At 32.7% G+C, this 21,224-nt stretch overlaps 2 protein-coding genes across 2 annotated transcripts; one reads left to right on the top strand and one right to left on the bottom strand.

Annotated features, from left to right (window-relative positions):
- The first annotated feature begins 3 nt into the window (after positions 1 to 3).
- On the top strand, positions 4 to 15,688 carry LOC140753077 (uncharacterized). The gene is made up of 9 exons (XM_073087454.1): positions 4 to 143; positions 3,042 to 3,319; positions 3,405 to 3,651; positions 3,878 to 4,178; positions 4,276 to 5,498; positions 10,785 to 10,954; positions 11,974 to 12,235; positions 13,642 to 13,927; positions 14,411 to 15,688. Exons 2-9 carry the CDS (start codon positions 3,070 to 3,072, stop codon positions 15,605 to 15,607), a joined length of 3,936 nt encoding a protein of 1,311 aa, XP_072943555.1. The 5' UTR covers positions 4 to 143; positions 3,042 to 3,069; the 3' UTR covers positions 15,608 to 15,688.
- A 538-nt stretch (positions 15,689 to 16,226) lies between these two features.
- On the bottom strand, positions 16,227 to 20,601 carry slv (sugar transporter SWEET1). The gene is made up of 5 exons (XM_073087512.1): positions 20,407 to 20,601; positions 20,207 to 20,284; positions 19,898 to 20,124; positions 18,565 to 18,740; positions 16,227 to 17,874 (listed from the first exon to the last, which is right to left on the bottom strand). The coding sequence occupies exons 1-5, from the start codon at positions 20,481 to 20,483 to the stop codon at positions 17,767 to 17,769; spliced, it is 666 nt and encodes a 221-aa protein (XP_072943613.1). The 5' UTR covers positions 20,484 to 20,601; the 3' UTR covers positions 16,227 to 17,766.
- Between the last annotated feature and the right edge of the window lie 623 nt (positions 20,602 to 21,224).

Raw genomic sequence — 21,224 nt, 5'->3', positions numbered from 1 at the left:
CGCGCAGGCGTCGTGAACATCTCCCGAAACTAAAATGGCGTTCCAGCATCCTACGGCTGTACATCTCAGTTAATGGCATGAAGAATATATCTGAAATCTCAATTAAAAGGCTTTATAATCCACGGTAGGAGTTACCAATATGGGTAAGTTTCAATACGAGATGTTTATTATATCAGTAGCTTACGATTTTAAAAGTGTGGCATTATTTTTGATTCAGATAATAAATAAACATTAAGGTGCTCTATTTTGGCGGTTATTCTATTATTTTTCTATTCAAGCTATTAGTAGGTTAATATAAAAATTAGACTTCATAAACGCATATAAAGTTTAGTTTTATTATCAGATACCTATATAGAAATAATCTCTACCTTGTAGAGATTACGAAAAACGAGTAAAATATATTTTGTTGCATTTAAATGTAAAGAATAATTATTTTTCAAATATTGTTTATTACTTAGGACATTAATAGTCCTACATATTGCAAGAAATATATATTAATTGTATATAGATAAAAATAACAAAGATAAAATAACAATCACTTTGATGTTCGATACCTACATATAGGTACCTAATAATTAGGCTAAGATTCTATACGATAAATTAAACAAAGCGAAACGCAATGAAGGGCACTACTTAAGTATTTACACGTCTATAACATTCGACCTTCAAAACTTAATTGTGGTAATCATAAAGCTTAATCATCAGTATTAAATCGTGACCACAAACTTGAATGCTGTTACTCACTCATTTTGTTATCTGCTACGTTTCGTAATGTGTTTACATCATATTTCATACCAGAAATCATTTGCAATCAAATGCTTAAAAATATTCTGCGGGAACTATTAAAATCTAAAGAAGTATAGTGAAATCATAGTTAATCATCTTTATTAGATGTATGATTGTAGAAAATATTTATGTTAAATTGATTAATTATTATAAAATATGTATCTATACAATTTGTAATATTTAGAGCAAACAAACAATTTTGTAACAATAATTTTGTGTTATTAAGTAATATCCTATATATAAAATTCTCACGATGTTCTGTGATGATCGTCACGATGTTAGTTACCGTACTCCTCCGAAACGGCTTTACCGATTTTCACCAAATTTTATATGCATATTCAGTAGGTCTGAGAATCGGCTACTATTTTTCATTTCATTTTTCACACCCCTAAGTGATAAGGGTTGTTCACCCTTATTTTTTTTTATTTATATGTCAACATAACGTTTTCCGGGTCAGCTAGTAATAAACTATATTTTATATTCACCTACTATAATAGAATTGTTAGCAGTGCGAGTTTATAGTGAGCATATTTAGCACGCAATCCAACACATATACTTTGTTTTTTAATTCAATTTCATCCTCAAAACAAGGATTTCTAAATCTAAATCTAAAATTAGTCTAAACCTAAATGGCTAAAGTGGGCTGATATTAATACTGCAATATAGAGTTATTTATAATATATTTTTAGTTTACAGAAATTACAAACAAGACATGTGTTATTATTTACAAATAAAGATGTCGATATCACGTTACTATTTACAAATTACTCGGGTGGTATGAACACGTAAAAACTTACAATCCATTTTCGTTTCACCGTACGTACCTCGTACATGCATGTGAAGTTAATAAAAAATAGTTAACAGTAACAAAAATTGAAAATGTCGGGATAATTTAAAATATTACTGCATATATTTTTAGATCGTAATAATGGAAATAGAGAGGAAGAAGTCATTTTTGTTTTGTGTTGAAGTTTTAAAATGGTTTCTACTACCAATGCCAAGGTTAGTGTAGAGGTAGAAATATACTAAAACAGTTCGTATTTCTGTCCGCGATTACGGAGTTGAGAATCGACATAAAATAAATAGAGAGAAAAAGTTTTTAGGTCCTTATGTAAATACATATACAATACGTAGGTATAGTACCTTAGGTAGGTATAGTTTCTATTAATCCGTTCAGCAATTTCCAAGATTTTCACAAAATCTGCATTTAATAAAATAGATGCAGAAGTTTAGATACATTAAAAATATATAATCGCCAATATATACCAATAAGTTATTCTGTAATAAGTCAATTACATTTTAAATTTATTTTGTTCTTACAAATAATAGGAAAACGTCATAAGGTTTCCAATAAAAACAGAAAAGAATATATAAGAAATAAGAATATTTTCAACATTACGATAACGGTTAAATTTAATTGGTTTATTCCATTATTGATAGTGCACGAATTGTAAGTACACTCGCGAACATACTAATTATTATAGTTCAGTTACAGTTAATTATAATAAATTTGAGTAAAAACCAGGTTACTTCAAAAACGCGATTAGGTACCTATTATGATTTTTTTTATTTTGGGCATTTAAATGATATTTAATTTAATTAAAAATTTAAATAATTACAATACAGTTTTCATAAACAATTATACAATATGTAAACCGAACTACTAAAATTTTATAAATCAAATGAAAGCTTTTAAATTATATTTGTTACTTGATCGTTAGGTATAAGCAAAGAAGTACGTAAATGCCTTTTAGTAAAGAACAAAAGAGTAGATATATAAATAAAATACTCTTTAATAAAGACACTATTATATTCAGCTCATGAGCTTCAAATTGTATCTCTGACCTCACGAGATGTGGTACATGGAATAATGCAAAGTTTCTTCGTGATACCATTTCAAGCTGTTAATATATTCATTCTAATGAGATGCTAATATCAAAACAATGCCTATTATGTAGACAATAAAAATTCAAATTTACACAACAAAAAGAAAAACTGAGGAAAGACTTTTTCGTCAATCGTCATCACCAATGAATGTAGGTAAATGTTAAAATAAGTGCCATTAGCTGGTACCTACTCTACAATTAACAACGATTAGTCCCTAGCGTATTCTATTATCATGTTACACTAGTTGGTATTGTGTGCAATGTAACAATTTGATAAAATACGCCTACACACTCGCCTAGGGCTACATATTTGTGTCATTTTATCAGCATATTTGGATCATTTGCTCTATATATTTTGATATTTTTTAGGTTACGGAAAATCACCAGGATTTTCAATATGAGGCAAATAAAAATAGCGATCTGGGTTCTAACGATCGGCTCCTGCTTTATAACTCTTTTAATATATTACCTATATCATATCCCAGTAACAAAACAGTATGAATTTCCTTTGCCGCTGAAAAAAATCATAGCGAGCAGCACGCACAGAAATGTTCAGGGTACACCTTTTAAACATATACCCTTAAATGAAATATATAACGATCAAAAGGACTATTCTATAGAATTCGAAGAACGTACTAATAAAAAAGGTACCTAAAAAGTCATAACAGATATTATTATAAATGATTTACCTCATATACCTAATATTATTATCATACCTATGTTTTTTTCTAGCTCAAATGCTGAACACACCAGGATGTCAAATACCACTCGCAATGGTCTCGTACGATCTCAAGAAGAACACCAAAGAATCGTCATGTGGAAAACGAGCTGTGTATTTAACGAGAAATGATATAAAATTTCGTGTAATGATAAAAGATAAAATCCTGAGAGAATTCTTAAAAAGCAGTAGAGATTACTACTGTTGTTATAGATTTTTTAAAAATTATCCGAGACCAGGCTATCAAAATACAAAAATACGGTAACATATAAAATATTTTAAATTTCGATTGATTCTATATTTCAGTTGACTCATATAACATTAAAATAATTATGTCTGTTAGAGATATAATTATCGTAGGTTAAGTGGTTACGAATATGTCCGTATTGAGTTCATTCGCCGCTACGAATGTAGACGAATGTAATTACCTAATCTAATTATTACCCAAAGTACATTGCATAATTACTGAAAATGTCTTTTGTTTCAGAGATACGCCATGCAGAATAATTGAAAATGGAAACAGTTATAATTTAGAATCAGACTTTGTTAACGTTTTATGTTTTGAATATGGAGCAAGAAACGCGTCACAAATAATTTATGAAGATGTTTACGCTTTTGCGAAAAAGATCAATATACCTAAACACAATAAAACTAGCTGCAAAGTCAAATATAACGTACTGATGCTTGGAATGGATTCAATGTCTTTGCCACGCTTCGTTCAGACGATGTCTCGCACGGTCAATTATTTTAAAGACAATTTTTGGCTTGGATTTAGAGGATATCACAAGGTAATACTTAAGATTACTGAAAATTTACAAATAACGTTCGATTACGTATTACGATTATATCTACCTAATAACAAAATTTCATGCAAAATTATTTCAGGTGGGCGATAATACTTTTCCAAATTTGATGGCGGCATTTATGGGACGAAATTTGTCCGATATTTCCAAAACGTGTTTAGGAAAAATGGATGAATGCAACCAATTTTTAATATGGAACATATTCAAGGCTACGGGCTACGTAACGGCTTACGGAGAAGATTATCTACGGCTGCCGGACACTTTTAGCAACTCCTACGCTTTCCACAGACCGCCTACTCATCACTACATGCGACCATTCTTCGTCAAAGGAGAAACTGAAATCAATAATAAATCACTTGTATGCGCAGGAAAAGTGCCATCCGGGAGCCATTTGTTAGAGTTTGCACTAGATTTTGTCACCACATACAAAGACACACCATTTTTTGGTCTCTTCTGGATGAACTCTTATAGTCATAATGAAAATAGCCGACCTCAAGACGCAGACAAGATGTTTGAAAACTTCTTTAATCGACTTTCGTATACCGGCGCACTAACAGATACTTTTGTAATATTTTTCAGCGATCATGGCATACGCTTTGGAACTCAGCGCAGTAAAGTGGAATCATATTATGATGAACGTATGCCGATATTGTTTATCTGGACTCCTTTACATTTCAAATGGAAGCACCCGAAAGAGTCCAAAAATTTAGCATACAATCAATTTCGGTTGACTACACACTACGATCTGTTTAATACTCTTCAAGACATTAACCGTATATCAAATTGTACCAATTCGACTTCTAGCTCCATAGGATGTCCGAAGTGCCAAAGCTTATTTAATGTTGTTAGCTCTAATCGCACTTGCCAGGATGTTACAATTCACGATAAATGGTGCAGTTGCCACAAATTGTACCCCCTGGACATTGAAGATACAGAAGGAATGAAGGTCGTTCGATTTGTTGTGGACAACATAAAATCTATGATAAAAAGAATTGAAACGAAAAGGTGTTGGGCTTGCTCAGATCTTTCTTTGAAAAATGTCACGAGAATACATTTTTACTATGACAACGCTAAGATAAAATTAATATATGTTGTAGCATTTACCACGAGCCCAGGAAATGTGTCGTATGAAGCGAGCGTGTCGCGAATAAGGTCAGATATGAAGATCGTGGGACCGGTAAGTGTAATATCAGCCTACAGAGGACTAGGCAAATGTGTAGTACCCAAGATAAATGACTCTAGAACCAAAGATCGCTTGTTTTGCGTATGTCAAAAAACTGATAATTGTCGAATTAACTCAGTTTTGTGATTTAATATGATATAATTTGTCTGTGATAAAAAGTGCTATATTTTAATAATCTTTTTATTTAGCGACGTTTTAATATAATTATCTATGTAATCTAAACCCCGCGCTGCGTCTGTATAACTTTCTATGATAATTTATAATTGTGTAACATTTTATTCTAATAGCTAAATTTGGACTATTGTAAATTTTAAATTCAATATTTAATAAATAGTTATCTTTAAACTAATTATTAAAATAATTTATGGTTTGATAAAATATCTGATTAACATTGTTAAAATACACTTTCTTCAGAATAATAAAATCTATGATAAAATACTGAATTTAAGTTTTGTTACTGAATATACGCACCATTTATGACTATTAATTTACTAAAGTAACATAAAATGCCATGAGCAATTACTTGAACCTACAGCTACAGGTGACTATTAATTAGGAGTTTGTATAATCCCTAGTCGCCCAGTACATTTTTTCAGTACGTTGAAGCATTAGCGTAATTGAGGTGTGGCCCGGTCGACCGCACCTAGCCCAGGCAAGGGCCACTTCGAAATATAGACAAATAGGTACAACAGGTAGCGCAAAAATTCGCAATGTTTCAGAGTGCATAAGTGTCTTTCTTTCTGTCTCTCTGTCTTGTTAGTTGTTTCAGCTATTTCTATTCAGAAAATAACGAAAATATCCTACCTACATGTTATCCATTAATGTTAAGTCCTTTATAGGCATTTCTCATGAATCCCAATTTGGACAGATTTCTTACACAAAATGAACCCTATATAGGTATATTGTTAATTCTTTTAATAGTAGGTATCTAATCAAGAAAGTAAATCCGGCGAGACCTTATGGATTACAATACGACACATAATATTATTTCAGCAAAACGGAAACATAAAATACATAACAGAGACATAAAACTGCGCAGAATGCTATTATTTTTAAAACAACCAAAACATACAAGCAATCAAATATACCTAAAAGGACTATAAGAAGTAATAATTTAAAGCTTTAATGTGCCATATTATATCTACGTTATAATTGTTAGGAACTCATATATTAAATGCTCTCACACAAGTGATCTATTTCTCTGAAGAGGTAGAAAGAGAAGGAATATTCCTGTCAAACTCTAACACTATGATGGATATAATATCAATATACGTATTTTTTATTCATCATTATAGTGTTCGAGTTCAAATTGGTAAGACACGTTTATTTTATAAGACTCATATATACCATTCTTATTAGTGATCGAAGTATATACCCTGTTATTTTATCCTCATTACACACACATAAATAAATACCAGTAAATTTAGAAAATATATTTTTCATAATATATTTTTTTTCGTTGAATTATATAGGTACCTTTAGTAAATGTTGCGCTACTAATATGCTTCGTACAAACGCATGCATTATAAAATATATTATAATATATTGCATTATAATATATAAATGTATGTATGTAATAGAAAATAATTTCAATTATGATTAATAGAATAAATTCTTACATTACTTAGTTTACCTCGTAATTTCTCAGTAACGATTGTGATTATAGGGGAAAATGCACCTAGGCACTATCCTTCTACGTGGGTGGAAAGATAGCAACAGTAGGTACAACTTTTCTAATAACACAAATGTGCCATTGAAAGACGCGAACATATGATTGAAAAATATCTTTCTATTTTACTACGAGCATAGTGCTCTTTAGTTTTTCAGACTTGAAGTTTAATGGGTGCTCTGAAAACCCAGTGTCGACCTCGACCTTCCTAAGGTCAACCCGTAGTTTAAGAGCCTCGTAAGATTATGAAGTACAAGAAGATTTAACAACATAATAGGTATCTCTTATATAGCATACGGGATGTTCCGAAGCAGGCTGGCAGTGAACCAATGAGAGTCACATTCAACACACGTAACACATGAGCTGTAAACATAAACATTTACGTGCGCAAATACAGAACTAATCTGAAATTAACAACAAAATGTGAAAATTGAAGTGTTAAATGGTTTTATAAAAATGACGCGGTTTATATGAGATTTTGTTATCTGTGATTTATGAAATATGTGATCAATCTGAAAATTTTTTACATTTAAAAAATCGTAAGTACTTATTATTTAATTATAATTGTATTTTTACCTTATGATAGAATTGCGAGAAGTAGAGCATAATCGTCAAATTTATTTTTAATCATATCATACAGATTTAGAGATACCTAAATGCATGCAGAAGGGGGACTATTAACCCCTTCTACGTAAATATACGAACTAAATATATTTTTGGAGGCGCTATTAACAAATTTAAAAATTAATATAGGTAACTTTAATAAAATATTCTATATTTTTTACGCGATATACATAACAAGATCCAATATAAAATATATTTATTTATGTGGATAGTCTAGACGCTATTAACTAAATGTCAACTTTAATTGTATGCATTTTAAACATTACTGAAAGTAATTGCAATTAGTTTCAGTAGCAAATCTAGTTTCGGTGACAGTTGAGTGACTGTAACGGTCTCGGCTGATTAGTCTTAAATAAAACATCTAAGTCTAAAAACTTTACGTTACATACATGAGTGATAAAGGAAACATCTAACCTTACGGAAATACATACCTATACCTATTTAGCATGCGAAAGAAACTGATTTTACCTGCATTTTTATTTCATAAGAAATGAAAATTCCATTAAGATCATAGCTGAAATATGTTTACAGTATAGTTAATATGATATTGTCTATCTTTGTAGATGGTTATTAATTCTTAAAAATAATATTTCATCGTTTAAGGTAAGAATGGATCCAAAATTATTAAGTCAGATATGTTGTTGAAGTGTTTAATTATTTATTAATTAATATATTATTATTTATTAAATAGATAATAGCTCCATTTTACATTAAATCAATCAAACGGCGTAACCAAAAACAAAACAAAACTAAATAATCTATATTACCCCGGAAAGAGTTGGTGCATTATCTCGTTAAAATGGTCTTTTATCAGTTGCGCTGCAACGTTATATCATGATCAACACATACCTATTCATCTCATGTTACTACTTCTAGTAATATCCTTGTAAATAATAACGCGATATTATTGTTGGGAGATAATTTAATAAAGTATATACTTACCTAAATATTATCTATAGTTATATCCCTATATCGACCCCTCCTACGTATAATATCGTAACAGCAAAATTACAACTTTACAGGAGTGTTTCAAAGTTTCGAATAAGCTAAAATGCGTATAAAGTCTGCATTTCTTCAGGTATCTTTATGAAATTTGGTTTTATTTTATACGCTTTATAACGTTACTTATGTCGATAAAACACATTAAAATAAAGTAATTAATACAATAAAAACGAAAAGGTACTTTTGTGGGTTACGATTCGATATCTACCTAAAAGATATATCGGGTAGGTATATAGCAATCCGCAGCATCTCATTCGCAAGCTTAATATGGATGCGTCTTGCCTGTAAGAAGTAAATAGGTGTGCTTATACCTACAATGCACAATAGGGCAACAGGTATCTGGTATATAAACCGAAACAACGACACACTAAAAACACTATAATAAAGTAAACCATACGCAAAAATATGTTTGGCAATGATTCCTTCACAGTCGAAGCGGCGATTTGCTACTTTCTAGATCTTTAAAATAGAGACAATACTGAAAATAGGTTTATTTGTTGACACGAGTGAGCTGGCCAATTTTGCATGCATTTAGCGCGACCTGGCGCGGATGCGACGATTCTGTTGTTGGAGTTATTCATTATTTTACGGTTCCGATCTAAATAATGTGCTAGTTGGCATTACCTCGTATGAGTACGTAACAAATTCGTCACATGCCATTCGGACGGCCAATGTAGGTATATTTTAACGTCAAACGATTCAAAGTTTACTTCTCTACGAATATGGTGAGCAGAGATTATTTATTATTACAGTAGGTATTTACTCGTCGTAAACTCGTAGGTATCTTAACGCTTAATTTTTTCACAGGAAAAAATCTATTCATTTGGTGCACATACCATTTTACCTATACATCATTAATATCTAATAATTGAGTATGCCACTCTTCTTGTTAGTGGTCCTCAATTCACGGAAGTGGCTATGTAATTAAAGCACAGGTAGATACTTTGATCACAGAATAGCACAGGCATTAAAAACTTTGTTTCCTGGCGAAGTCAATCAGTTGTTGCCCACTAGTGGTCGTGCCCGTCGAGTTAGGAATAGTGAGGCTGAGTCGGTTGAGGCTACTTTCCTCAGGAGGTTTCGACATGTAGCAGTGAGGGCACTGAGTTCCATTAAATATCTCTGTGCTATCCCATCAGGTATATGGAGTGGCCACCTTACGCGTGAGGGTAGGTATTTTGGTTAGGCTCTACCTGTATATCTTTTTTTTTGTTTGTTTTTGAGGGGGAAACCTTCAAAAGGTACCCGATGACGTGGGAGCGACATCCGGGCATAGATTAGTAAAGATACTTCGGCGCCTTAAAATTGAATGAAGCCACAAACGGCTTATTTTAGTAAGTTCTTTTTCTGAATTCTTGACAAATAAAAACATTTTTAGAGAAAATTTACGAATAAATAACTAATACTGCGTAATTTACGTAATAAATAAATAATTATTTCATATATTTTAGGGATTTTAGCACGGAGACGTGGCAAAACTTTTTTACGAAACTATTTCAATTCTCAAAACTGGGTACATTTTCTTGTTAGGAGTGAGTAATCTTTACTAATCTATGCATCCGGGTTATGTGGGATTTTTACCGCACTGAAACCCCCCCGATGGCCGTCCTCAGCGCTTGGTGGAGAACTCCGGGATCTCCAATGGAACACAACCGGAGTCCTCCGAGCGCGATACCCCGGTCGGACTCTGCCCTGGGGGGAGCACTTTACGCTCCTCCCGCACATCTGGTGTTTACGACGGCATGCGACCACACATGCCGCCGACCTTCCCGGGGTTGGTCTCCGAACGGTTCGAGCTCCCACTCTTGCCGCTGGCAACTCCGGAAGCCCCCTTTTAGTCGCCTCTTACGACAGGCAGGGGATTCCGTAGCCCTATTCTAGTCCGGGAACTACAGGGACAAGAAAGTTTAGGATTTCGAAAGTTATTAAAAAATCAATATAAAGCTACTTATGGTTAGCCATATTGTAGACTTTCTTACAATACGCACACCTATTTCGAATTAATTTTGGATTATGTAGATACCGATACCTATATATTATATATTTAAATAATTAAACAAATATTTTTGTAATTAATTACTCAACTTATCTTTTGTTTCAGCAATTGAAAACTTTTCAGGATGCCTAAATTCCCATACACAAAAATAATAGTCTTAGTGTCATGGATCGCGATTTCCCTTATTTATTATAAAACTAATTTAAATGGGATCTATACGTATGCAAGCAAAACTTATAACCGTAGTAGTAATAGTAATTTTACGGTCCGGAACAACACTTATAAAGGTAAGTATTAATTTATACATTTATCAGTTTTATAGTAGCGTATCTTATCATTTTCAAATCACGGGATATCACCACTTATCACAGAATTATGCGATGTGAATCATATTATTATCTCGGACTAATGTTTAACGCCTGTCATTAGTAATTAATCTAACAAAAGTTTTGTTTACCAAATATCGCAATTGACAATTTTAGGAACCAGAAATTGGTAGGCAAAGTATTGGATCCGCGAACGAATGTGTTTAGCGTACCCGCAGTCCCGACAAAGGGCGTACAGAAGAACACCGCAGGGTTTTAGCCTGTAGGAGTCCGGCATATCCTCTCCTCTGCCCCCGCGGCTGAGAGGAACCCATGCAGGGTTTCTCAAAAAAAAAGGATAGCATTGCATTGGATAGATACATTATTAAAAAAGGGAGCAAGTTATTTATATCGGCTTGAAGTGTTTTATAAGTGATATGATATGCTATGAAAATGCAGCCTATTGTTGCATTGTTTTTATTATTATCATAATATTGTGATTGTTACCTACTAGAGTTTCATACCCGTATCTCACCGTATGCTATTGAATGATTGTCCGCCTATGAATCTAATCAACACCAATGTTTCCGTTTCTCATTTCTATAAATAAAAAAATATTACATATTTGATAAGTAATAAGGAATTAATAAAGACAAATGAGGTTCCCACTATTAACCTAGTGAGTAGAGTGAACACTCTACTTACTAAAAATATTATATTTTAGTCAAGTTGTGTCGCTCATCAATTTTATCTTTAATAGTTTTTTTATATAATGATTTAAATCGTTATGATTATCGGTTCCGTTTTTACCCTAAGGGCTCGGAACCTTATTGCTAAGCCTCCGCTATCTGTCCGTCTGTGCCTATTTATAAAATGTGCAAAAAAGTTCCGCCCACCCTACGCTAAACAACTTATGGGTTCTATAAGATACAAATAAACATAATCTATATAAAACTATGACTACATATATAAAGTAATTTATTCGATGTTTTTCTTCACAGGATCAGAAAAATATTTAATCAACACCCCTGGCTGTTACATTCCGAATTACGCGAAGACATTCCATATAAAAGAAACAAAATTTCATAACAAATTTTGCGGCGTAAGAGCTGTATCAGTTAACAAAATATCCGACAACAAAATTGAATTCAGAGTAGACAAAGTGAAAATGAATACTTACAGTAAGGGAAAAACATACCAGTGTTGCTATAAATTCGGTAGCCCTCTGAACGTTTCTGGAAATGTTAATTTAAAGAAACTGGAGTAAGTTTACTTTTATTATGTTTTATATATTTAACAAATAGTAGGCACAAAATGGACATAAAATGTACCTAGTCTTTGACTTTTGGCAATGACTAAAGTTGTCTATAATAGCATTAAATATCATTGTAGGTATAATAGCTAATCCGCAGGAGTCCCATATGAAGCTAACCTAAACTGTTGCTGTACTAAGTGTGAACACGACATAAAATGAGTGTACCTTATCTCAAACTATTTCCTTTAATACCAGTGAGAGTATAGGGCGAGGCAGTTTTCTAAGGGAAATAGACGTACCCAATGGTGATACCGTCATATTAAGTTCCTACCTAGTGATATGTCTTTATATTTATGTTACTTTTTCATTATTTTTGGATATAATTATAGTTTTACATTATTTATTGTATACCTACCATATCTATAGGGAAATTGAACGAATAACGGTAAAACTGTACTTTATGACCCGTCGAATTTGATGTTTATTTTGGGTGGGGAGAGGGGGGAGGTCATAGGAACTACCCGTGTGAAGGGGGGGGGGGGGGTTGCGGAATTCCCTCCTTTTTTTAATGTTTTTTTTTTTAAATTTTGAGGTTACCTACGTATTTCATTAGGAATTAAGACTAAAAAAATAGGGGATGTACATGATATTGAAAGAATCCTCAACTCCCTCCATCTCACCCCTCATAAATACTCTATAAGCTAGTTCTGAAACAATTACAACGCCAATTTAAACCTAGAAATTGAATATACTAAGGTCGACGGAACCCAGCTTCGCGGGGTTCCTGTTTTTTTTTTGTATTTATTAAACCATCTAACCAAAGCCTAACCAACAAATTCTATTTAATTGACATAATTTATCCAATTAAAACATTAATTTAAACCTAAAATTTGATTATACTAAGGTTGGTTACACTAAGGTTGTTTGCCAGGCCTTAATAGACGCGGCATCGCTGACGCAAAAAATCGATTATTCGAAAAATCGAGTAAATGACTTTTAGCGACTTATTAGCAAATTTGGCGATTACGAATGATTATATTGACGTGATTTAACTTTTCGTGCGAATGAATAATCGACTTTTACGAGTTAATCTCAAAATTTAAAAAAATCATAAAAAAGCAGGTGGTTTCCGCAATTCCATATTCACAGGGAATGCTCCTGTAGTACCCCCCTATCCACCTATATCACTCGCAAAATTCGACGGGTCATAAAGTATAGTTTAGCCCGGATAACTTTAAATATAGGTACGTAGATAATTATGTAAAATTTTAATTAAACTGGTTATGATAAACAATTATCAGGGCATTAATTGCATAAAATATTTTAAGATATCGTAAGTTTAGTACGAAAGAAGATTAAATAATTTAGCATAAAAACTACCTAATAAAATGGTATTAACCCGTTGATATTTTAGGTACTCCACTTGTATACTATTCCAAAATGGATCAAGAGTAGAACTAGAGCAGGAAATTGTGACTGTTTCTTGCCATTCAAAACAAACCAATATCTACGAAGACGCATACATCATCCTGAAGAAACATGTAACAAGCATAAATGAGAAAAATACAAAATCAAATCCATGGAATGTTCTGATACTGGGAATGGATACGATGTCTCGAGCACGGCTGTTTTCGAGTATGCCACAGACCGCTCAGTATTTACGCGAACACAATTGGTTGGACTTCCGAGGATATCAAAAGGTAGGCACCTAATTACAAAACTCGCTTCATTTGTACCTACGTGACTAGGTACCTGCTGTTTATAACCTTTTTACATATCCATGATTCATGAAGCTAGCTTCTAAGAATAAAGTAGGTGAAAAACAAAATTTCCTGAAGAAATAATTTTATTATTATTATTATTATTTGACCATTTGTTACTTTTTATATACGGTTTTATTCAGTTTTATATACTAACTCATGCAAATCGACCTTAAATAACTATTCGACTCAATCATTAGATCATGAAGTCACTCGAACATCCCATATGTTACCGAGAATTCTTTACCCACTTTTTTCTATAACATTACGTCGCAGTTCCGGCATCTATTCAGCTCCATTTAGTTTTTGCTAATAGTTCATTATTATAATTAGCTATAAAGTCTAGTAAAAGACGAGTCAAAAATACACTGGAAACCTTGTGTTTATTTACTCCCATTAAATTTCAACCTATTTTATTTTCAGGTAGGATATAACACTTTTCCCAACGTAATGTCTTTTATGACTGGTAAGAACGTATCCGTTATGTACAAAGCCTGCTCACACGGCTTGGAAGAGTGTAAAAAATTCCTTATCTGGGAAAAATTTAAAAAGGCCGGATACACCACGGCGTATGGAGAGGATTTTTTAAGACTCCCCGATACTTTTTCAAAGTATAACGGGTTTTTGGAACCACCAACCGATCATTACATGAGACCGTTCTTTCTTACTGGGGAGACTATTTCGGGAAATTATGTTTGCACGAAAAAACTTGCATCGCCAAACCATATATTAGACTATGCCTACCAATTTTCAAACGCCTACAAAACAAATAAATTTTACGGAATGTTTTGGATCAATTCTTGTAGTCACAACGGGGATAATAGCCCCACAATTTACGACGAGGATTTTGTTTCCTTTTTCAAGAAAATGTACAAAAGCGGTGTCATGGACAATACATTTATATTATTTTTAAGTGATCATGGAATTAGGTATGGGCGCATGAGGCTTCCGGCGGAGTCTTACTACGAAGAGCGTCTGCCAATGTGCCTAGTTTGGGTGCCAAAAAAGTTCAAGGAGATATTTACTAGACAATATATGAATTTGCAACTGAATCAAGACAGACTAGTCACACCTTACGACTTTTATTTGACAATGTTGGATATATTAAAAGTAACACAGGGATCTAATGAAGTCTCGATATCTGAAGCCTGCCCATTGTGCAAGAGTTTGTTTAAAGAAATATCAGTTCACAGAACATGCGCCGACGCTGGCGTGGATGAGAAATGGTGTTGTTGTCATAACATGAGTGCTGTTGATAAAACCAAGAGCGAAGTTATTCGCAGTTTGCAAGTAGCGGAAGAGGCCTTACAAAAGAGAGCATTTAATACAATTACAACACCGTGTACGAAATGTCACAAGTTTAAAGTAAAATCAATTATAAGAAGCCATTCATATGAAGATTTCGTTAAAAATAAAACGTACTATGTACTAGCTTTTGTCGTAGAACCTGGAAGCATAGCATATGAAGCTGTTGTACAGAAATATAATAGTGAATTTAGTCTCGTGCAATATATGGACACAATAACTCCATATAACACCCGAGGCTTCTGTGTTAAAAACTCGAATGACCGTGGGTTTTGTGTGTGTGAAAAATTGAAAAATTGTAAAACAAACAGATAATGGTATAATCATATTGTTTTATTAGTGAAAATATATACAATTCATAGACAATTTAGTCATGTAGGTAAGTATAAAAAGGACCTAAATATACAATAAAAAAACTATTTTTTAATCGCCTAATTTAATTTCAGATCCTTATTTCAATTTCGTCTTACATAAATCGAAGAGATTTAAATATTTATAATTGGTCTCAGCTGAGCACATCTATTGCTCTCCCATTAATTCATCTATTTTAATATAAATAACTTTAAACTTAGCAAAAATAAATTAGATACATCATTTCCTATACCTATTTATTAGCACCACAACTGTTACATGGAGGTTTAAAAAATGCTTAGTAAACTAATTTAATGGACGGTGTGCTCCTGCCACGGATAACGTAATCAGTTTTGAGATGCAGTAGAGTGAATTGAGCAGACTCGAGAACAAAACGGATTGAGAATACTCGAACTTTTATTGAAATCAAGACAGGATGTAGGGTATTAGGGCGGCGAGCGCGGCCCGTCCTGGGTGACATAATCTTGTTTTGTGGAGCGGCAAAATTTTATAATGTTCAAAATTTTGTATTACATAATATAGGTACATTTCTTATGAAGACCTTTCAACCTTAACAACCAAACAGATTTTTTTTAAGGGCAACAAAATTACAAATATAATTACATACTTTTTTCACCGATTAATTTTAAAGGCTATTCATCTTGAGGACCTGTTTTTTTTTGGCGACCCAATAGTTTTTCAAGATTCCATTTCCGCCCTGAGCGGTTCGAACTAGCGGTACGCCTCTGATACATTGACATTTTTTTAAACTTACTATCGAATCGAGTTACTGTTTAAAGGAAAAGTACATACCACAAATATTAGAACAATCGGTTTTATCGATAGATCCATGTTCGTAGTACAAGACTACTTAGATTTGTTAAGGTGGGTCCAATTCATTAGAGAGTACATTATACCCAGGTGATTTAATAAGATATCTAGTTTTAATGGGAGGTTTTTATCCGTGTCGCGGATTACACCTTCCTTTGAAATATATTTTGTACTACACTGAACATTAAAGATCTACATTACAAATACTCATTATACTGTATGGCCAACAAAAATATCTCACACTATTAAATTATTATTACCTTAAATACAATTATAGTTTAATACTGTAGTCAGATTACATAATTGATTATCCTCGTTATATACACTATTACAGTTAATTTAAAATAATTTAGGTTCCTTGTTATCTAGTTAATAAGTAGTCATGATACGGGGCAATTTTAAAATCTGGAGCCCCCAAATATTCAAAGTTCTTAATTATTGTATTAGATTATTTTATATATAACTTTAATTAAATATTTATTTAATAAAACATATATTTTTTAATTTTGTGTAGAAACAATTTTATAAACGAGCTCCTAATATTTTGGGGTTTTCGAGTCTTAAAGGCCAGGAACATTTTTCAATTATTCTGCATATGTAAAAGTATCTATACAAAGGGCTTGTTTACGTCTTATTAAATAGTCACTACTTAGTTTATCAAACTTTATCTAGCCAAAAAATATTTTAATTAATTACCAGAAACTGTATCCATGTTTATCGCGGTTTTGCCTCCCCCACTTGTATGTAAATGTATTTCTCTACAAAATAATCTTATGATAAGGAGTCAAATTATCTGATTTTTATCTTGTTTTTTAATAGAATGGTTGTTTAATAATTCATTTCAAACACATAATATTATTAATATAAGAAAATAATTAATTTCTGTTTTTATGCCCTTAAATTCGTACTAAATTCGCATAAATTAAAGAACTAAAATTACTGTAGGAAGAAGTTCCCTACTTGACCTATTGTTGACCTATATTTTGTAATGATACACTCTAACAGTTGGAGATTTCCGAAATTCGTCCTCTTAGGGTACATACATCATACATCTCCAATAATGATTTTTATTAATTGAAGTATGTTTTCTTTTTGACAATGGAAAAACAAAATATAATAATTCTTAATGGAACTACTTATTTCAAAGTTATTCATAGTATTCATACTTAAAATTTGTTTCATCCTCATTTTGTACATTATACAGTCTTAAATTAAATCTGGTTGCATGCAGTAATATATCACCGGCAAGTTGTTAAGGAAAATAAATTGCTCACAAAGTCCTATACCTACTTTTATGCTAATATACTCTTAGAGGGTAATCTTTTATAGGATTTACTAGGTATCACAACGAAGACAGCGAGTTGTGCCGTAGCTAATAAACCTCCAATGAAGTTGGGCACCTAGAATAGAAAAAAATATGAAAAGATTGATTAAATGGTAATAGTTTCTAAAAATAGATAAAGATTATAATAAAATAGATATTAATGCAAAGTTTAAAAGTGACTCAATAAGATACTTTTGCTAAGTAATCTTCGCTTTGTTACATATAGTATCTTTATTTTCTTACATATTATAGTAAGAAACAAAAGAGTTTCCCTATCACTGCAAAACTCAACAATTGGGCAACATCAACAATATGGTATAATTATTGCCACATTGTTATGAGTACATTATTAGTCCACATTCAGTTTGACTGACTCATCATAAGATGTTGTTAACTTCAAAATTTAACTTCAATTATGCACATCATTGTTTTAAATAGATAGGTACACTAAGCATTACGCATTTTCAGCTCAAATGCTATGTTATGAATAATAATGTGTTATGAATAAAATATGTGGTTACATAATTACTACAAAACTATTTGGAAGTTAATAACACTTTTTATGATCACAATGTCATATTAGTATATCCCTTAAGTTTTCAATGACAATGAAATTTTCAACAACTCTTAGAGAATTTATAATTCATAGTAAACATCATAAACGGTCAGTTATAAAAAGAACAGCAATTATTACAGTAACCAACTAATAGTTCCTTGAATGTATAATTCATATAATTAAATATTTTTAAAAAAATCATAAACTTACCGAAATATATAAATCTTCTTCTATCACACCATACAAGAACCAAAATACAGATACAAAGAAAGACATGACTATCATTGGGAATGGTAAGCAATCTGTGCATTTAGTTTGTATTACATAGTATAGTTTACTCATCGGCGCTGCAATCATGAGGAGTGTGATAGAGCAAGCACTGAGACCTGGAATAGAACAAAAAATTAAAAAAAAATTAAACAAAGTATAGGTAGTGTATATGTGTGCATCACAGACCTGTACAATACAGGTCGGTGATGTGCAGAGATTGCACGTTTTTCTATTTTTTTAATATAATATAGGAGTAGCAGACGAGCATGCAGTCCACCTGATGATAAGTAGCTACTGCCGCTCATGGACATCTGTAATCAACCGCAGATAGAATTAGATATTCCTACCTGAGGTCGGCCACAGATGTGCCGCTACCCCTGAGGACTAAGCTGGAATGCCTCGGAAAAGTCTGTCTCCCTTACCACACCCTTCAAAACGGAACACAGCAGCGTCTAACACTGCATGTTATTAGGCAGAAATAGGTGTGGCGGTGGTGCCACTGGAGTCGAACCACAAAGGGTTCTACCACCTTCAAGAACATACATACATGTAACAATGACGAGATGATACAATCTAATAATATTAAATTTTCATAATCTTGGAAGTAGCCACATAGTCGACACAGTAGAGTAGATAATGTATTATTTAGTTAACATTCCTATGTCACTGGTTGTAGCACAGCTACCTAATGAAGATTGACAATAGCCTACCAACATAATGCCTAATTTTAGTGAACACATTTAAATAGTCTTGTAACATAACATCAACCTCATTCAAAACTACACGCTAGTTACCTAGAAAATTAATACAATACAAATAATACAGATACAATTAGAAACGTTTAAAAGGAAATTACTGCTAATTAAGTGTTAAGTTTGTGCTACAGAAGTAAAGATCCCCTATAATTTGTGTATGCCTCAAGATATGGGCTCAATAATATGCTAAACAACAAAACGAATGTGTTGAAGGTGGTAGAACCCTTTGTGGTTCGACTCCGGCGGCATCACCGCCACACCTATTTCTACCTAATAACACCAGTGTTAGGCGCTGCTGTGTTCCGATTTGAAGGGTGTGGTAAGGGAGACAGACTTTTCAGAGGCGTTCCCGCTTAGTCCTCAGGGGTAGCGACACATCTGTGGCCGACCTCAGGTAGGAATATCTAATCTTATCTGGGGTTGATTACAGATGTCCATAGGCACAGTAGCCACTTACCATCAGGTAGACTGCATGCTCGTCCGCTATTCCTATATTATAAAAAAAAAAAACAACTTACCTAGTCTCCTCAGTAGTAATTCATTGTCATCTTCCACACAAAAATATCCAATTATGAATAAAGAAGTTGTGACTGTGATAAGAATTTCACGAAGAACATGTGACTTCTTTAAAGTGAATATGTAAAATACAATCACATATGAAATCATCATCGATATACCGATCGTATTCACGAACACAATTATGTTGTCAGGTTTCGCGAGTCCATACAACAGCCATAGATTACAACTGGAATTTTAAAAACACATTTTTATAATGTATATCACATAATATCATATATTCAATACTCAAATGTTTTATTTTTACTTACGAAAGTACTCCGAAAATAAAGGGGAGCGCTGTTGCTTCGCCAGTTGTTTTTTTAATAACATATTGTTTGCAAACAAGTCTGAAACGAAGAGAAAATAAATCATAATGACATAAAGGATATAACCCGCTACGAAACAATGATAACGTAAGCATAAAATAAGCAGAAGCAGCTATTGTTAAATACCAAAAATGTTCACATACATGCCAGACAAAAATTGCAAGATATTAGACAGAATGGCTAGATACGATATAAACTCTTTAAAATCTACTAAATTCATTTTTACAATATAACCCTTTCCATTCACTAATAATATTTATATCATCGTAAACAATGTAATCTCAACTATATAAATACACCAACGCAAATAAATTCGACATTCATTTCAAAGCTTGAGTAGCTTGCTTGACTGATTCAAGATTCAAACTTCAAACATTTCATTTCAAACTTAAAGCTGAAAAATGACATTGTCAAATTTGTCAAGCAAGTCAATATTCAACGTCAATGTCAGTTTTCTCAACGTCATCATCTATAGTCTTTGGTACAGGCATTTATCATTATATACAAGCCAGAACTTTCACAAAAAATATTTCAATGACATATTTGACGGCGCATCCCTAGCGCCATCTATTAAGCTGTGACGAAACAAGATTGTCAGCTGGCAGTCTAGCGGAGCGTCTTGTCGATGGAGCGCCGCCACTATTTTTTTAGAGGAGTATAAAAAAAGGCGGGAAGGTGGAACGCGCCACGTCTGAGACGAATCGCTATTGTTTCGCTTAATTTTTCAATTATCTTTGTTTTCTAATACAATTGTTTGTGTGTGTGTGTGTGATGTGTGATATTTTCAATAATTGGGAACTGATCTTGCTAATTTAACGTGCATAACTTTATTGGAATAAAATTAACTTTTGGTTTTGTGATCTGGCTTGCAAATAATTTTAATAGCCCAAACACCCACGTGAGACGCTATGGCCAATCCTGATGTAGGCGGGCAACCGTCTATATATTAATAAAATACATA

Source organism: Epargyreus clarus, unplaced genomic scaffold, assembly GCF_041222505.1.
Source record: "Epargyreus clarus isolate Ecla_fem2 unplaced genomic scaffold, WU_Ecla_fem_2.2 ptg000026l, whole genome shotgun sequence".
Taxonomy (NCBI): Eukaryota; Metazoa; Arthropoda; class Insecta; order Lepidoptera; family Hesperiidae; genus Epargyreus; species Epargyreus clarus.
The sequence above is the reverse complement of the archived record's forward strand: the minus strand, read 5'-3'. Positions and strand labels throughout refer to the sequence as shown.

Coding starts and splice junctions, on each gene's coding strand:
- LOC140753077 (XM_073087454.1), top strand. CDS start 3,070: ATGAGGCAAATAAAAATAGCGATCTGGGTTCTAACGATCGGCTCCTGC. Junction 3,652..3,877: donor TATCAAAATACAAAAATACG/GTAACATATAAA, acceptor CTTTTGTTTCAG/AGATACGCCATGCAGAATAA. Junction 13,928..14,410: donor ACTTCCGAGGATATCAAAAG/GTAGGCACCTAA, acceptor TTTTATTTTCAG/GTAGGATATAACACTTTTCC.
- slv (XM_073087512.1), bottom strand. CDS start 20,483: ATGAATTTAGTAGATTTTAAAGAGTTTATATCGTATCTAGCCATTCTG. Junction 18,741..19,897: donor ATTACTACTGAGGAGACTAG/GTAAGTTGTTTT, acceptor GTTCTATTCCAG/GTCTCAGTGCTTGCTCTATC. Junction 17,875..18,564: donor AAGAAGATTTATATATTTCG/GTAAGTTTATGA, acceptor TTTCTATTCTAG/GTGCCCAACTTCATTGGAGG.